At 41.2% G+C, this 18,508-nt stretch overlaps 2 protein-coding genes across 2 annotated transcripts in view; one reads left to right on the top strand and one right to left on the bottom strand.

The window, feature by feature from the left end:
- Window positions 1-18,508, top strand: part of LOC133523611 (3-phosphoinositide-dependent protein kinase 1) — a 125,574-nt gene that overhangs the window by 78,249 nt on the left and 28,817 nt on the right. The gene's annotated exons all lie outside the window — the stretch shown is intronic.
- LOC133523879 (uncharacterized) lies at window positions 3,214-8,473 on the bottom strand. Its single transcript, XM_061859633.1, has 4 exons — window positions 7,344-8,473; window positions 6,671-6,881; window positions 3,414-3,579; window positions 3,214-3,368 (listed from the first exon to the last, which is right to left on the bottom strand). The coding sequence occupies exons 1-4, from the start codon at window positions 8,237-8,239 to the stop codon at window positions 3,214-3,216; spliced, it is 1,428 nt and encodes a 475-aa protein (XP_061715617.1). The 5' UTR covers window positions 8,240-8,473.

The raw sequence follows: 18,508 nt of genomic DNA, 5'->3' as shown, positions 1-18,508 counted from the left end.
TTTACGAATAACCTATCCCTACTTTGATTAGAGTAACGTGCATCGTTACACTATTTATTGCTGTCCCGCTTCTACTCACCTGCCTGACAATATATTTGACACTCGTATTTCATAGAAAGTACCTTCTCTTTATATTCTGAGGGCCTACCGCGAATCACGTTCGATGTGTTGCCTCTCTGTCGCACTTGCCAATTCGTACGTAACTGTGACGGGGAGGCAAATCATCGGACAAGAAGTCGCTCTTTCTGGAGTACGAGAGGTAGGACCGGGAGAACAAGAAGTGTCATCATTCATGCTGCACTGTTGTCTCCCAGAATAACTGCCCTGTGTTACCCTGACTTGACCCCGTCGCCTCTAAATGGCGACCCACCTATGCCGCGGAGAATCATGCGCCCGTCTGTTCAAGAGCTAAGTTAGATGCACCACCCATACCGAATCCCGAGAAATCAGCACGAAAAGTGCAAAATGCATGAATTTTCTATACGTATGGAACGGTATTTAATTTTTCTTTTGTAAAAATCTGTGTTTCTCTCCTTTGATTTTATCTATCTAATTACCTAATCGAGCTGGAGTTCCAATAGGCGATGGCCTCACTCACTACTGGCTGACCTCCTTTGCGGTCTCACGCCTTTGCTTGTCGGGACGCACTCTCGAAAAAGCTCTTTGAGTTCAACAGATCGAGCGAGGCGCGGTAACGCCGGCCCACCGCCTACAGCTTTATAAAGTGCAGGTCCACCCACATATGGAATACTGCTCTCAACTTAAAGTTGGGATACCACAGTACCAGCTTCTCTTTTTAGACCGCATCCAACGGAGAGTGACTCGAATTATTGGCTATTAACGCATTTCAGATCGGTTTGACTTCTTGTCGGTGCGTAAAGATGTAGCCTCGCTCTGCATTTTATATCGCATGTATTACTCGTACGGGAAGTGCTCCGAGGAATTATTCGCATTAATCCCTACTGTCGCCTCTTTCCGCCATCCATCTACTTGACAACATTTTGGCAGTCCTCAACTGTGCGTTTCTGCCGAATATTGGAAAGGTGAAAGGTTGACTGGTAGAGAATGCCTCATGGCATTAAGTCCGCCTTTTGTACTATAAGGTTTTCTTTTGTGCAATAAAGATTAAATAAATAAATAAATAAATATTCCTGCCGCGCACAGCTGAATGTAATCTCCCATCTTAAATGCCGGCAATGAACTTAAAACCCCTCCGGTGTTGCAGGTGTCCATGGACGACCTTAATCACTTACCATCTTGCAATTCGTCTACTCGTTTGCCTTCTATATCATAGAAATGAAAACAATTTCCGGTTACAGATGAAATTAAAGTGACGTCACAAAGTTTATGACTCCCTCCTACCCCTTGTCACAATAAGTCACATTTTCTGGCTACCCTCCCTCCATCTAAACGTGTGACGTAGGTAACTAATAGATAACCTCTAAGTTTTTTGTCACGTGGATAACACTGTCCACCATATATACTCGCTGGCAGGTGCTATTGCTTAAAATTACACCAATACAGCTTGAACCCTTCGACTCACTCCAAAGTCGCGATGTACGAATCGTCGACGATCTCAAACTTAAGCGGTATTGAAACTTTAAAAAAAGGAGAGAATTTGCCTCCATGTGTGTGTTCTACCGCTTGTACAATGGGCTGTGCTCTAAAGAATTGTTTTTCATGATGCCACCGGACACTTTCTATCACCGCACCGCTCGCCGTCAGCAGGGTTTTCATCCTCACACCCTAGAACCTAAATGGTCACGTACTGTGTGGTTTAAGAGGAATTTGCTCCCGCTGACGCTCCGGCTGTGAAATGAGCTCCCTTCCGAGATTTTCTAGAGAGTCTACAGTATAGGGTTCTTAACAAAAAAAGGATCGGCAAAGCGCATGTAACCGCATGTGTCCTCGGACCCGGGTACGTCCTTAAACTACGTCCAAAAGAGAGGTACGGGCATTGTGAATGTCATCTCGCTTTGTGTGGTAGGGCACAGCACAGTGGATATCATTCCAGATCTAGAGCGGAGCCCAACTGGGGAAGTATCTCCACCTTACAGAAAACCGCAGCCAAATAACACTAAACCATACTCATAGTGTTGTGTTCCTGCCGGTGAGTAAGGTTGCCAGAGCTCAACGAGAGGGGGAACGCTAGGGTCGGCAACGCGCATGTGACTCCTCTGGAGTTGCAGGCGACCATAGGCTACGGTCACTGCTTACCATCAGGCGGGCCATATGCTTGTTTGCCACTAACGTGGAATAAAAAAAAACTCAATACAATAAGCGATATTGTTTAAACTCTCCGCATCAGATTCAAAAGTCACAACACAGTTTAGTAACTGGCAGGCAAAACTATTCCTTACGCTATGCCATGTCTTAAGTCCTTTAAGAACCACAGTATGCCACTGAAAATTTAATAGGTAGGAGATAATTAACTGTAATAGTCCTTAAACTGTGGTACATCACTTCGACGAATTTTTAAAGTACTAGAATAACTTTCGACATTTTAACCACGGACTTGATAAGACGCAAGCGCAGCCTGTGGCAAGCCATACATTTGGTTGAGCCGAGCGCGATGTATAAATGGCCTTGATGGTTTGATATTTCGTGGTGACCTGTATGTTTTATGGCTTAAATTTCTTAACGCAAATTAAACAAATTCTTGGTGGTCGGCGTCAGCGTTGAATGTGGCCCTCGGATTTGATTGGACAGTGGCTGAAGTGGCTCGTAGCGCAACGACGACGGATCGTACGACGGGTCGTACGCCTAAGCGAGTGCGTCGCAAAAAGCAAAGGCGAGGGACCGCGCTGGAGCTCGGGCAGTACTGAGCGAGGCCATCGCCTCTTGGAACTCCAGCTCGAGTAATAATTAATGCCCTTTGCATTTTGCTGGATTTTTCGGGGGTCGGTGTGGCTGGTGCAACTAACACCTCTTGAACAGACGGATGCATGATGCTACGGGGCATACTTGGATCGCCATTTAGAGGCGACGGGGTCACGTCAGGGTCACGCAGGGTAGTTATTCTGGAGAGCAGCAGCATGAATGATGAGCATGTTCTCCCTGTCCTCTTTTTTGACGCAGGGGTAAACGCATTTACGCATCTCACCCCGGGCTGGAAAAGCCCATTGGGGGGTGGTATGTGGGACTCGCTCCTCCCGTAACAGAATACCCACTAACATCCCCTGCGGTGTCATCCTCTTTGCCGTTAGGGGAGCATCATGGGATCGCTTGCGGCATTCTATCCGCGACGCCCCTCGGCAGCCCGACCGACCTGTGTTGGACACCCGCGCCGATGAGGAAGAGCACCAGGACGCTTGGCTCCCCTCTCAGATGTGCAGAGCCGTTCCGTGTGGGCCCCCAATCCACTGGCTCTACGAGGGGGAGGAACTAGTTGTTGGCTAGAACATATTGCCTACCTAGGGAGGAGACCCTCCCTCTCCGCCTACGCCGGAGCGGTGGCGCATCTGCCCTATCTTCTCGCAACCGCTCCGCTGCTTCCTTTTGGGAAATCACGGTTTCGCAAAAGGCCTCGACTTCCTTCCATGCCCTCTTGCTGCGCAACATGGCCGACACCCTAGTCATCTGGAAAGCGAAGCACATACGGAACGCGTTTCTGTTACCCATGACAGTGGCTACCACAGCCCGAAAATTCCCACCAACTGGGCATATTGCTTACAGAGGGTATGTGACACACTGTACATTACTCTGCTCCCAGGACTTCTACATCCCTGCTCACGGCGTTCGAATTTGCAGTGAGTAGAGTTCACTCTCACCTTCAGCAGAACCGGAAGACCTAGATCTACATGACTAGTAAAATAGCCGAAACAATACGAAGCATCACTCTAAATGGCGCTACATGTAACTTCCCTTACACTGGTACAAGATTTTCATCTAATAATTGTTAAATATGCCTTCTGGCCAGGGTAAGGGCTGATGAGGAGGCACCAAGGAAACACGTCCGTTCAACATAGAATGTATTCGAGAACGAAGAATTAAGCCTACCCACATTCAGTCGGCGCCTGATTACTAAATCTACCCACATATGTCACACCCCCCCACTTAGCCTATAGATACACTTATGCATTAGGTTAATAAGAATAAAATCATAATACTAATTGAAGTCGAACCCGTATCTTTTAACGGGTTTCCTAGTGCGGATCGGTCTGGGGCCCTCCCCGGAGGCCGGCAATGTAGGGGGCGCGGCCGGTGCACCCGGCAACGGTAAACCACTCACGACCCTTAACTCAGAATTGCTTGTTACCGGTTCTGGCACCCCTCCCGTCGTCGTATCAGTAGAAAATTCGTTTGGTGGTTTTATCGAAATCGGAGAGTTTGGTACGGACACATCAATCGTGCTTGACCATTTATTTTTAAGCTGATCGATATGTCGTTTGATGGGTGGACCATTTTCCCTACCAACTATATAGTTGCGAGATCCTACTTTTTGTTCAATTTTCCCTCCTATCCATCTTTCCCCTCCTGTGTAATTACGTGCCCACACTTCCTCCCCGATATCCAACTGTCTAGACGTACCTCCCGCATACTCGACCTGTTTACGTTGACTCTGAATAACTTTATCTTCTACTTGCCTTCTACATTTCAATAGATCTAGACGAGACCTTAATGTCCTACGCTGTAAAAGAACCGCTGGTGACGTCCCGGTTGTACTGTGGTCTACATTTCGGTACGACAATAAATATGACTGTAACGCTGCGTCTACATCGACGCCATCGCGCAGAGCTTTCCGAACTACTCGCTTGCACAGTTTAACTGCCCCCTCTGCGGCCCCATTCGAGGAAGGATGGTATACCGGCGCAAATGTTATCTTAATACCATTAAAAGTCATAAAACGCTCATACTCTTTACTAGAAAACGGAGGCCCATTATCCGATACTATCTCTTTCGGTAGTCCAAAACGCGCAAATGTTTCCCGTAATACGCGAATTACGTCAGCGGCCGTAGTTTTATTCATTTTAAAGACTTCAATCCATTTCGAGGTTGAATCAATTAACACCAAAAATGAGGCACCTTGAATAGGGCCCATGAAATCGACATGTAACCGTGACCAAACCTCTGACTCGTATGGCCAGGGTTGAGGTACCGCCCTAGCCGGAGCCGTACTCTCTGCTGTACACGCGGTACACGCTTTACAGACGCTTTCAATTGCCGCATCGATGCCCGGCCACCATACAATGCTTCGTGCGATACTCTTCATCTTAACTATCCCCATGTGTCCGCTGTGCACCTCTTTCAACAAAGAATCCTGCAATTTCTTTGGAATGACTAATCTATAACCCCATACTATACACCCTGCATCGATATATAACTCGTTACGTCGTGAAAAATAAGGTTTAATCTGCTCATCGGTACAAAATGTTGGCCAGCCGGATTGTATAAACAACATTACTTTCCTAAGAACGTCGTCCTTACTAACTTCTTGACACAAAGTCTTCCTTGTAATTGGCATGAAATTTTGAACAAAATTCAAATAAGTGATTTCGCGTATATTATTTTTACCGTTTTCCTGTTCGGAACGTAATCCTACTGGTAACCGAGATAGCGCGTCCGCCGCGTTTTTCTCGCTACGCACGTATTCGATGTCATAATCATAACCCGCGAGGATAACCGCCCAACGCTGCATCCTACTCGCTGCCATTACCGGTATGCCGGACTTATCGCCAAAAATTGAGACTAAAGGTTTATGGTCAGTTCTTAATGTGAATTTTCTACCATAGAGATATTGATGGAATTTTTTAATACCATATATTATTGACAAAGCTTCGCGTTCAATCTGGGAGTACGCCTTTTCCGCCGAATTCAATACCCGTGATGCATACGCAATTGGCCGCTCGCCCTCTGGCGTCAAATGGGAAATGACCGCCCCCACCCCCACACTGCTAGCATCCGTGGTAAGAACCAGATCCAAATGTGGTGAGTAATGAGCTAAGATGGTACTAGAAATTAACATTTGTTTGATTTTGTTGAACGCTGACCTACAATGTTCGTCCCATACAAAATTAACATTTTTTTGTAAAAGCCTGTATAGTGGTGCCAAAATAGTGCTCACGTTAGGTACAAATTTGGCGTAATACATAATGAGACCCAAAAATGAGCGAAGCTCCGACACATTACTTGGTTCTCCTACTTCTTTAATGGCCTTAATTTTCTCAGGACACGTGTGCACACCCTTTTTGCTAATGACAAAACCCAAATACGTTACCGACGGTGCAAAAAAGGTGCATTTCTCTTTTTTTACCTTTAACCCATACTTCCGCAACCTCTCAAATACCTCCGTGAGAGTTTCTAAATGCGCCCGATCGTCAGAACCAGTTATAATAATGTCGTCCAAGAAAACCCCTACCGTTGGTAAGTCCGCAAACAACTGCTCTAGCTTCCTTTGAAATATGCCAGGACTAGAAGCTAAGCCATAAATTAAGCGATTGTACATAAATAAGCCTTTGTGGGTATTTATTACGGTGTATTGTTTTGAATCGTCTAATTCGAATTGCGCGTACGCTTGCGATAAGTCAATTTTCGAAAATTTATCCCCCTTATGCAATTTTGTCAACAAATCATCTACTCGAGGTACTGGAAAATGATCCACTTGCAAACATTTATTCAGTGTCAATTTGAAATCCCCACACAAACGAATAGTCCCATCTTTTTTCATTACCGGTACGACGGGAGTGGCCCAGTCCGAGGTGGGCACGGGCGTGATGATGCCGTCGCGCACTAGCTGATCCAGCGCACGCTCCACCGGCTCGCGCAGCGCGTACGGCAGCGGGCGCGCGCGCAGGAACACCGGCCGCGCCCCCTCGCGCAGCGCGAACCCGACCTTGCCGCCCGTGAACCGCCCCAAACCGTCTTCAAAAACTTCTTTAAACCTGGAACTGAACACATTTTCATCAAAGTTTTGACTAATATTTTCCCTTTCCAATTTGTTACATGGCACGGAAGTGGGCAAAGTTACCCCGAGTTCATGAATCCATTGTCGACCTAACAAACTTGTCATGCCCCTTTTAATTACATACAGATCTAATTGTTTGTTTACTTTGCCATATTGTACACTCACGCATAATTTACCTACGGGTATTACCCTTTCCCCGGTGTAATATCGCATTGAGACATCACTCGGATTTAATTTAAAATTCCCTAAAGTTTTTAAGTAACAATCATAACTAATGCAAGAAATACAGCTACCCGTATCAATTTCCATATCTATGTATCTCTTGTTAACTTTCATTGATAATACATATGGCGGATAAGCACTAAAGTCCTTTAAAGCCATTGAATAGTTATAGGTAACTACCTCGTCACTTCCCTCGCTGTCGTCATACGCCACCTGCCCATCCGCGTCTCCGTCATACAACGCGAACAGCTGTTCCTCGCGTAGTCTCGGGCACATCCTCTTCAGATGTCCATCTCGGTTGCACACCCGACACACGTAAGCCTTAAACTTGCACGTGTTGGAGTCATGACTGCCGCCGCACACCTTGCAGCCAGCTGCGCCGCCGTGCGCGCCGCGCTCGCGGCCGGCGCCCGCGACGCCCGGCCCGCGCCGTCCGCCCCGGCCGCTCGCGCCGCGCCCGGCGCCCGCCCAACCTCGCGTAGCCCCCGTGACCTTCCGTCCCCCGGCGGCTTCTCCGTGACCGTAGCTCCCCCGCCCCCGGCTCGATGCCACCTGGTAGACACCCGTACTTCCTCCATGGTTGTCTACTCGCTTCTCCATAACCGCCGATTCCGTCTCGGCCGAATCTATCGTTACGGCTAATTTAAAAGCTTTCTCGAACGTGATTTCCTCCTCTGCGAATAGCCGCTGTCGTATAACATCCTTCGATAGACCGCAAACAAATTGGTCCCTTAAATTTTCTTGCAATGAGTCCGCGCCAAAATTGCAAGTCATTGACATTTTCTTCAAGGCTGCGACATACTCAGCTATGCTCTCATCACTCGCTTGACGTCGTTGTCGAAATTTGAACCTTTCTGCTAATACACTCGGTTTAGGTTGCAAGTGCGATTTCATAATGGCCTTCAACTGATCAAAAGTCTTTGTTGCCGGGCGCGCCGGCGTACACAAATTAACCATAAGTTCATACGCGTCACTGCCTATCACAGTAATTAAAGTAGCCACTTTAACCGTGTCACTCACTGAATTCGCTATAAAATACTGTTCTAAACGCTCCACGTATAAGTCCCAACAATCTTTGTTCATATCGAACGGGGCTATCTTTCCGACTGCCATTGTAACTGTTTATTAACACGATTAACTAAACCACAACACTAAAAAGTTCGACACGTAGATCACAGTCCCGTCGCCACTGTTAAATATGCCTTCTGGCCAGGGTAAGGGCTGATGAGGAGGCACCAAGGAAACACGTCCGTTCAACATAGAATGTATTCGAGAACGAAGAATTAAGCCTACCCACATTCAGTCGGCGCCTGATTACTAAATCTACCCACATATGTCACAATAATGTCAAGAACCAGTGCCTGATTCAACCTTTACCGGTCGCCGTGGTAAGACCTAGGATTTACCAAATCCATGTCGGTAAAAGCCCGAAGTGAACAATAATTATTTCACATTTCGGGCTTTTACCGATCGACATCGGTAAAACCTAGGTCTTACCGGTATATCCTAGGTTTTACCGTACTTCGGGCTTTTACAGTAACATATGCACATCTCTTGGGATTGCGCAAACTCTGATTACACTCATTTAGGACCAAATGAAGGTATTAAAACTATTTCCAGCTTGCTGGGAATTAATCCTCAAAACGCTTTTTATGGATTTAATCTGATTAGCCCATAGGTATTTTACAGCATTTCTTCTTATAATTCGCGAACCAAAGAAAACGTTGCAAATGATTACAAAAGATGCCTGTTGGTCTGGTCACGTTTCTCGTCTAAATATAAACGTTGATCAGATATAGCTGTAATTATATCAAAAGAAAGACTTTTTTATCATCATACTTATCTTTATTTTATCAAGTTTTGTTTAAGTAATTGATATTATAAAACTTAGGCACGCGCCACACAAGATGCGCAATAACTATAAACGCAGGTAAAGCTGATGACCTTTTTGCACGTGCCGCTATACAAGTACACGAGCTAAACGCCTTTGCTTTACGGCGATAATGGAAAATTTTCATTTATTTTTCGTGCTAACTAATATTGTTTCTGAATGCCGATAAGAAAGGCAATACTCTGAGTGCATTGTAAGAAACTCCACGTGTAAGAAGTACTTGCACGGTTTATAGTCACCTTCTATTTCAACCGTACAAATGGAATTATGCAACCTCTCTGATAAGATTTAAAAAAGTGTGTAAGACGTAAGGCCTGGCGTGTGTGTAAGTCCATCACATACAGGCACCTGTCGCAATAGGTACCCAACCTAAATACTTATGCCCTATTGTGTGACTTTTCTACAGACTACGTTATACTAAAGACGCGTAAAGGTGTAAAGTGGTGTCCCCTGTCTAATTAGCAATTACAATATTATACACTACTTTACGTCTTTGATATTCCTCTGTACTTATTATATGTTAAAATAAAGGGATGGTAAAATTGAGGTTTAAAGGATTGAAAATAGAAATTCACGCTCATACCAAGTAGGTACCTATTACATTTGCTAATTAATTGCGTAATCAATAAAGGAAAACATAGTGAGTTCTATAGGTACATCAGTGGAAAATAAATAAACATAAATTAGATCTTCTCTCCCCAACCCACATTAAAGCTAGCATGGGAAACCATAGCGACAAAGCCTGATAAATTTAATGAATTTAACGGACTCCTAGCCTAGTCGGTACTGACCCTGCCTAAAGTTCAATAGAAATGGCAAATAATGTAAACAAATATGACAACTTTTCAAATGTATTCTAGTTTTATTCGGGATTTTAAATTATATAGGTAACTAAAGTAACTGTTGGGTAGCCATTTCAATCAACGACGCCCCAACGGTTAGCACTTACACGGTTATCGACGCTGCACGTGTAATGCTGTGCATTCGTGTTACTACTTTTTACTACAATGGTTACGTCAAACTTGTTTACAGCAACAGTAATATATTTTATGTTCGCAAACAACTGAATCGAATACGATGTGCTTGTTCAATTTAATATTTACTTGAGTGTGTATAATAAGTATTGTATTGGTATCTGTAAACCCAATAACATTGAGGTCGTGTACAAATATTTTTGGTCAATTAGTTGCATCGATATTTTTTCCGTTGACTGTAAGAATTTGTCATTTCATTGGGTCATTAAATCATTTTACTAAAATCAGAATTATGAAATATTCGTACTTTCTTAAATCACTACTTTAGGTTTTTTGTATATACAAGTGTGTAATATATTAATCTAATTGTGCTTTATTTGTAGAATTTGGAGAAAGCTTGGAACACTGTTTTTTTTTCTATAAAGGAATTATCTATAAGCTTTGTTCTTCAGTATCTATATAATTGATTTCAGAGAATGATACAGTTTCTAAGAACGATTAGAATTTCTCTAAAGTGGCTCTTGGAAAATCTCGCTTTAATACATGCCAGTGTAATAATTTTTTGGCATAAGTCTTTTTTGCTGGAACTATTAGTATTTGTGCTATTTGACAACGATAAATCCAACACATCACTATTGCATATTACAAGAACCTCGAATGTTATGCTCCATATTATCTATATCTATGCAGCTTTTGCGAGCGACTCGAGTCGGGATTTTAATTTGTCAGAAAGGGATTTTTGAGCCGATTCTTAAAATATAAACTTCAATACATTTCAGTTTTTTTTTATAGAATTAAAATAATTTCAAAACACATCAAGCTTGGGTTTCTCAAGATACGATACTGTTTTTTTTTTGTAAAATATACGTAATATTATCCTCATTTCTACCTAACCTAACCTAACCTTAAGAAAGCAATTTTGAAAATATTTACATTTAGTATTTTTTTTTATTGTTACAAAGTGTGATGTGATGTATCAATCTATCAATTAAATATTTCAAAATAAAGCATATTTTTTCCCATACAAAACATATTACGTCATAACTCCTCCGTTATTATTATTTTTGGTTCTACGGGTCGAATTAGTTAATCAATGATAGTGATTTTCATACATTTAACACCGTTCGCAGCATTTTACTGACTTTCGGGGTGTACCACTAGGACTATTCAATATATCTATGTTGCAAACGTGTGTTGAGTATGATAAGTTCGGGAACTATGTGGGTAACAGAAAATCAGTATTGCTGTTTAAAAATACAAATCCGTAGTAAATAAGTTTTCACCACACCAGCTGGTAAAGGCTCTAGAGATTGTTCAAAAACTGATAAGAAAGTTGTATTTTATCCACATGCGGGACAAAGTAATCAGATACAAATTTTGAATTATTTCCTTATGTTAGCTGGTAAAATGGACTTTTAAATGATGAGTTCGAATGATAAATATTTAATGAGGTTCATTTGAATTTTATTTGGTTTGAGTTGAAAAACGGAATCTTGAGGTTTTGAGCGTTGCGAGAAATGCGAGGGTATCAAAGCACAAGGGTTAAACAAATTTTGCCCCCTTGTAAAACGAATAACTATTTCAGGCTTGCCGAAAAATTCTAGCATTCCTTTTAAAATCTGGCTGTTTCATACGTGCCCCTTCTTTTGACTGAGACCATGTGGAATGTTATTGGAAATCAGAGCGATTGTGTCTATCATAATAGCAGCGGGAGACTGACCCGCATTGGCGCTGCCCATTCAATGTTCAATTTGTGCGTTTCTTCAATTTAACATAATATACCACTTAATGTTATTGTTATTGCTCTACGTATTCAATATAATGGCTTCTTTGTTATTTTATCTAAGTATAGTTTGGGAATGTATGTATAATGACATTTTATTAGTGAAGCCTTATGTTCCATCAGTTTTAAGTTCCATGTTCTAATCTTCATCATCAATGCCATTTATTTGCAGCTCGTCAACTTCAACCAGTGTCTTGCAGAATAATATCTCTTATTGTGGTATACGAGGTTGGATTAGCGATTAAGTAACGTGTGATTCCATAATTGATTGTAACTTTTTCCGGGTGAAAATTGTCCGACAAGCCTCGTGTTAAAACCAGTTTTCTTATTAATTATTTCTAGTGAAAGTTATTGTGTAGAGTAAGCACGCTTTACCCACACTTGTGTCATAATCATAATATTGTTGTTCACTTGTTTATCGCATGTGTTCTATTATGTCGACAATTTTGATACATATTGAAGCCGACAAACTTTTTGACTCGTCAAAGTACTCCAGTAACTCCTACGTGTATAACTTGATAGCGTTCTTTGAGCAAGAATTTGAATCTAATACGAGCCCCAATGTAAATGAGTTAGTCTGGTAGAAAAAAAAATGTATTAACCTGTCTTCTGTACGAACGTCGAACCTCAAAAATTAGTAGGATTTAAATGTTTAGTTGAACAACTATAAATGAAGTTTAAAAACAATAAAGATTATAAATAATACTTTATTTACGAAATGACGGAAACTCGCATGTTTCTACATTAATAAAAAAAAAGTCAATTTTGCGAAACGTACCGCTTGCAAAAAAAATCGTCTTTCGTTTAGCCGACGCAGAATAGATCGTCTACCACTTGTTCACGTCACCCTTTCCATCAAAAACGGCTTGAATCTTGGGCGGTATTGAATCTACCAACTCTCTACACTCTTCAGGGGTTATTTCAGTCCAGATACAGCAGTTTCTCTTTAAGGCCAGCATTTGATCTAGAAGGGTCCTTTCGCAACTTGTTCTTCATTTTCCTCCACAATTTTTTTTATGGGAGACAAACCCGGGCTGCTGGGCGGCCATGGTAGAAATTTTTAATGACTTCAGGCACGAGCCACGTCATCGTTGTCTTGCAGTATGGCCTCAGGCACTGTTTTGTTGAGAAGTAAATGCATTTCTATGTTCTAACCTTCTAAGCTCGTAATACGCTAAAACGGCAGCAAACTCTCTTGCAAGATGCGTTGGTATTTCTTGGTATTGACGGTTCCATCTATAAATTGCAGATAGCCCACAACCTATGCCTACATGTAGCTCCAAATCATTATAGATGGTAGAAACTTCATCTTGCGCCTAAGACTATAAAATGTATTCTTTTTCTCGAATCACTTCGTTCATTGCGAACTATACTCGTATCAAATTTGGATGCGTCACTCCATATTAGTTTTCGCAACTGATCGGCAGTCCAGTTTATATGTTTCTGAGTGAATTTCAACCTATTCATTTTCTGCTATTGAGTAAGTAATCGTTTCTCTTTGGCAGTGTAAAAAACAAATCCCCTCCTTTACACTCTTACAGGTATCGTCTAAAATGTTTTTATCGCATATCGCACGGCGTTTTTCTTGATGATTTTCATTAGAATCCTATTTTCTAATTTGCTGGTTATTCGTCGACGGTTAGATTTCTTTAATCGGGAGACTGTTCCGTGTTTTCGGTGATGCTCGATGGTCATTTGATTTGTTGATCTTAGCAACGATAGGTCCTTGAATATTTGTTATGTAGATTTGCAGTTACTGTTATTAGAAATTATAATTTTGTGCACTTCTTCAGTCCCTGGCTTAACTCGTGCTATTTAGATAGATAAATAATTATGGAAAAAATAATACTTACTATAAATTTGCCTTTTGATAGCCCTGTCGTTTGGGAATTTTTGAGTTGAGAATATTATATTTTTAGTGAGAAAGATTTTTAGTTTGTTTTTTTTTTTTAATTACAATAGAAATATTATTTTATATTTAACAACTTAAGAAAATGTTTTTATCTCAAATAGATCACCTGTTTTGCTTTACTAGACATAATTTTTTGATTCCGTAATGTTAATTTATTTATAGAATTATATAAAATTAAATAACATTATTACACTTTGTACAACGCAAGGTTAAACTGGTTTCAATGACTTTGTTTGTAACGTATTCGATAAATCAACAAAGTCAACCTGTTTTAAATCCCACTCTTTGAAATAAGTAATAAGTATTGAACCTACTTTAAAGTGTGTTTAATATGCATATATGTAGCTCGTATGTGTCGGTTTTCGATTAATTTAGGAGTACCAGTGAGAAAAAGGCAATAAGTTAGCTTTAGTTGAAAACGTTAAATACGTACACAGTACACGGCAGATCGAGTGTGTCATCGTTGATTTATTACAATCATTAAAATAAAATAAAATAAAATAAATAAAATAAATATTATAGGACATTATTACACAAATTGACTAAGTCCCACAGTAAGCTCAATAAGGCTTGTGTTGAGGGTACTTAGACAACGATATATATAATATATAAATATTTATAAATACTTAAATACATAGAAAACACCCATGACTCAGGAACAAATATCCATGCTCATCACACGAATAAATGCCCTTACCAGAATTTGAACCCGGGACCATCGGCTTCGTAGGCAGGGTCACTACCCACTAGGCCAAACTGGTCGTCAAATCATTATATTCCATTTTATGAATGGGAATATAAGTAAGTCCGAATAGACACGGAGCATATTATAGTCATGTCACGTCGCCACATCAACACATGGGGTAGAATAATTGCTTCATGCTTCGAATTTTATTGCTCTATCGGTCTATTATACACCCCGTTAAGATTTTTGTTAGCGTTTATAGGTTCGTATCATGAAATACACTTGTATTATAAGACGTTTAAACCGGATATTTGTATCCTCGTTCGACTTCTACGACTTGGGGCTATTTACCGGAGCGACCGATTTTTAAAGTTCCGTAGGCCAGTAGGAACCCTTATAGTTTCGCCATGTCCGTCCATCTGTCTGTCCGCGGCTTCTCTTCGTGATCGTTAGTGCTAGAAAGTTGTAATTTGGCATGGATACATAACAGTACAATAAAAAAAGCGGCCAAGTCCGAGTCGGACTCGCCCATGAAGGGTTCCGTACCATTTATGACGTAAAAAAAAAAACTACTTACTAGATCTCGTTCAAACCAATTTTCGGTGGAAGTTTACATGGTAATGTATATCATATATTTTTTTTAGATTTTTCATTCTTTTATTTTAGAAGTTACGGGGGGGGGGGACACACACATTTTACCACTTTGGAAGTGTCTCTCGCGCAAACTATTCAGTTTAAAAAAAATGATATTAGAAACCTCAATATCATTTTTAAAGACCTATCCAGATACCCCACACGTATGGGTTTGATGAAAAAAGATTTTTTGAGTTTCAGTATAAGTATGGGGAACCCCCAAAATTTATTGTTTTTTTTCTATTTTTGTGTAAATACCTAATGCGGTTCATAAAATACATCTACTTACCAAGTTTGAACAGTATAATAGCTCTTATAGTTTCGGAAAAAAGTGGCGATGACATAATCGGACAGACAGACGGGCATGACGAATCTATAAGGGTTCCGTTTTTTGCCATTTGGCTACGGAACCCTAAAAAGTACAAGATTTTACAGACAAAGGTATACAAAATATTTTTTTTTTCTTTACCCAGTAGTATGGAGTATCATTGGATAGGTATTTCAAAAAGAAAACGGGGCTCTAAAGATAATTTTTTGATAAAGTTAACATTTTCGGCAATAATCGCTATAAAAGACTAAAAGACGTACAAAGCGCTGCGAAGGTACCTACTCCCTTATGCGTGTATTGTACATGATACTTACTAATAGCCCTAGGTTTAGCCTATTCTGATAGAATGGTAACTACGGAACCCTACACTTAACATGGCCCGACATCCTCTTGGCCGTTTTTAAGATTTAAGGTTCGAAATCATTTTTGTATAACGTCGGTTAAGAGTGTAAACGTGCTAAATCCATTTTAGAAATTTATTTATTTTTTACTTTAATGTCAATAAAAAAGGTACAAATTTCACTGTTTTAAAAAAAAATTCGGCAGGTTTACTAACACTCTTAGCCAACGATAAGCTTTCTTCTTTGCCCTCCTCTTCTCCTTTCTTTGAGTGACTATTAGGTGTCCAAAAATTATATTAGTCTTAAAGGCAATATTCATTTATGATGTAGAAATAGTAATTGATCTTAGCGACGTAAATAAACACATTACGGCTACTTCCTTTTAATTATATGAGTGCATTCATCGCGACCTTCTAGTATCAATGACCTATGCATGCTTCCTATCTAAGAATAGTTTGTTTTGAAGTAATTAACCGAGTGTCAACAACAGTAAGTGTTATCTTTATTTATCTAACGCTCGTGACGGTAGTGGTGATAAAGAGGTTTTCAATATTATCTCAAATGTTTCTCCACCAATCGCTTTTTAATAAAATAACAGTGGTCACAGAAGAGGGATACTATAATTGTAGGACGTGTTTTCAGTTTATTATTTAAAAAGTAATTATCTGTAAGTAGCTAAGCTGAAAACGTTATTTCAACTCCAACTTGCTTTAGTTTCCATTCCATACTCAATATATAATAAGTGCAGTGTCTTTAATTAACATAACTGTATAACAGTATTAGCTAATATTGTGTCAATTGATTAGAGTATTACTCGCATTCCGCAAATATTACTTGGTCAGACGAATAGCAGGGGTCGGGATAAAATTAAAGTATTTAGTGACCCAGCCCGGGTCACGGCCCCGCCGAAGGGCTGCTCCCGACAAGGGCTAGGACGGAGGGTGAGCACAGACGCGCCCCCCGAGCGTCAGTACTCGTCCCAGACAGTACATGTACACGTTGCGAAGGGTTCAACGTAACGTAAAAATTCATCGCATGAACGCAGTGATAACAATGTTATTGAACTAGACACCACTTTTGTTGCATTCATAATATTCATATCCATGTATGGGACATCCTTTCAGACCCGTGAATACGATATAGACTTGAGATTGTTAAATTGAGTATACTTAGTATAGTAAAATAACTCGATTTGATGCATAAATATGTTTTTAACAGAACCTCAATTTAGTGAAAATGGGTTGTCGAACGTTTGAGAGAGTTTTGCCATCTCAGGCCGCGCTGTCTGCTCTTCAGACACCCTCTGGCTCTTGGCCCCGAGCTCCTCCTACTTCAGGCGAGGCCCCCGCAACCAATATTTACAACGAAATCTTATAAGATCTTTTGAGCTTAAACTCAAATCATGGTTTCGTAAATGGCTTGTGTGAAGCATATTCAAATAAGTTCTACGAGTATGTTGAAGTCTATAAAGGAAGAATAATTCGATAGATTTAATTCGCTGGGGTAGGTTGCTGTCTAAAAAGTGTTTTGGAGTCGACGAACGCAGCGTCTTGTCTCGCGAGTCGCGACGGCCTTCCAGACGGAGTGTGTCATTTGGGATTTATTGAGCTTTATACTTGCGTTCAACCTTAGTACGTTCGGGTAGTGCGCGAATGTCAGACGGCCGCCCAGCCAGATTTATCTCTTTAGGGTGGTTACGCTGTAGGTACTGACATACTGACACCGCTATAATTACTTGCCTAGGACGATTTATACGCCTGTGGAGACTAATATTTCTCAAACGTTATATACATAGGTATATAATATATACAAATACTTAAATACATAGAAAACATCCATGACTCATGAACAAATATCTGTGCTCATCACACAAATAAATGTCCTTACCGCGATTCGAACCCAGCAGTCCAGCACCATCGGCTTCATAAATAGGTAGGGTCACTAGTTCATTACCCACTAGGGCCTAGTGACTAGGCCATATCAGTCGTTAAAATATCAATCCGCCCTCGTAGGTATTAATATAGGTTACTTATTATATAACAACCGAATCTCAGTTGTGTATTCCGTTGTACCAGATGACAGGGTGAATGAACATCGTGACTCATCTTAAGTGATTCAATGACTATAAGATTTCAGTATGTAAACTCTCAAGATATGAAATTTGTACTTGGTAAGGATCATGACTGATCCAGGCAAACACGCGTGATGGTTGTTTAGTGATGGGTATTTAAGGATTTACCCCCGGCTCCTGTAGGCACAGTTGCGAGTTTGCGACTTGAAAGGGGCCTATCCTTGGCTGGGGCTTGGGCAGCCATGCCAATGAAAAGTTACAGCTTTCTGCTATTTCTATAACTGTCGGGGCGAATTAGCTCTGGCTTTACATACGGATATGTTTGATGCCACGCCAGAATATGAATTATGTTTTATGTTTTGCGAGGGCTGATAGGGACCGTGCGTGTTGGTGGGTGTTGTTCTGCCATCTTGTGGGCAACATCGGAACAATAAACATCACAATTACGCCTCGCGCCAAAAATCTGACGGCTCCTGTACTGCCTCCTACAGTTCATGCACGCTCCCTATAATGCGCACGCGGCGATGCGCTCCACCGCGCTATAGCCCATGAGTCACAGTTTGTGTCAGAGCAGATAAGTAGGATCGCAGGCACGCTTAAGGTGCTCATTGTCCGCGCCCGCGCCCATTCACGAGCCTGCTGTGACTCAGCCTCTGCATGAACATATTGGGCAACAGATCACCAAGGCGCCATGAAAGGCTGGTGTAAATACACAACTGTATGATATACCATTACTATTATACGTTGTCATTAACGTCTAGGGT

This window comes from Cydia pomonella, chromosome 12 (assembly GCF_033807575.1).
Source record: "Cydia pomonella isolate Wapato2018A chromosome 12, ilCydPomo1, whole genome shotgun sequence".
Taxonomy (NCBI): domain Eukaryota; kingdom Metazoa; phylum Arthropoda; class Insecta; order Lepidoptera; family Tortricidae; genus Cydia; species Cydia pomonella.
This window is presented reverse-complemented; position numbering and strand designations above follow the sequence as displayed.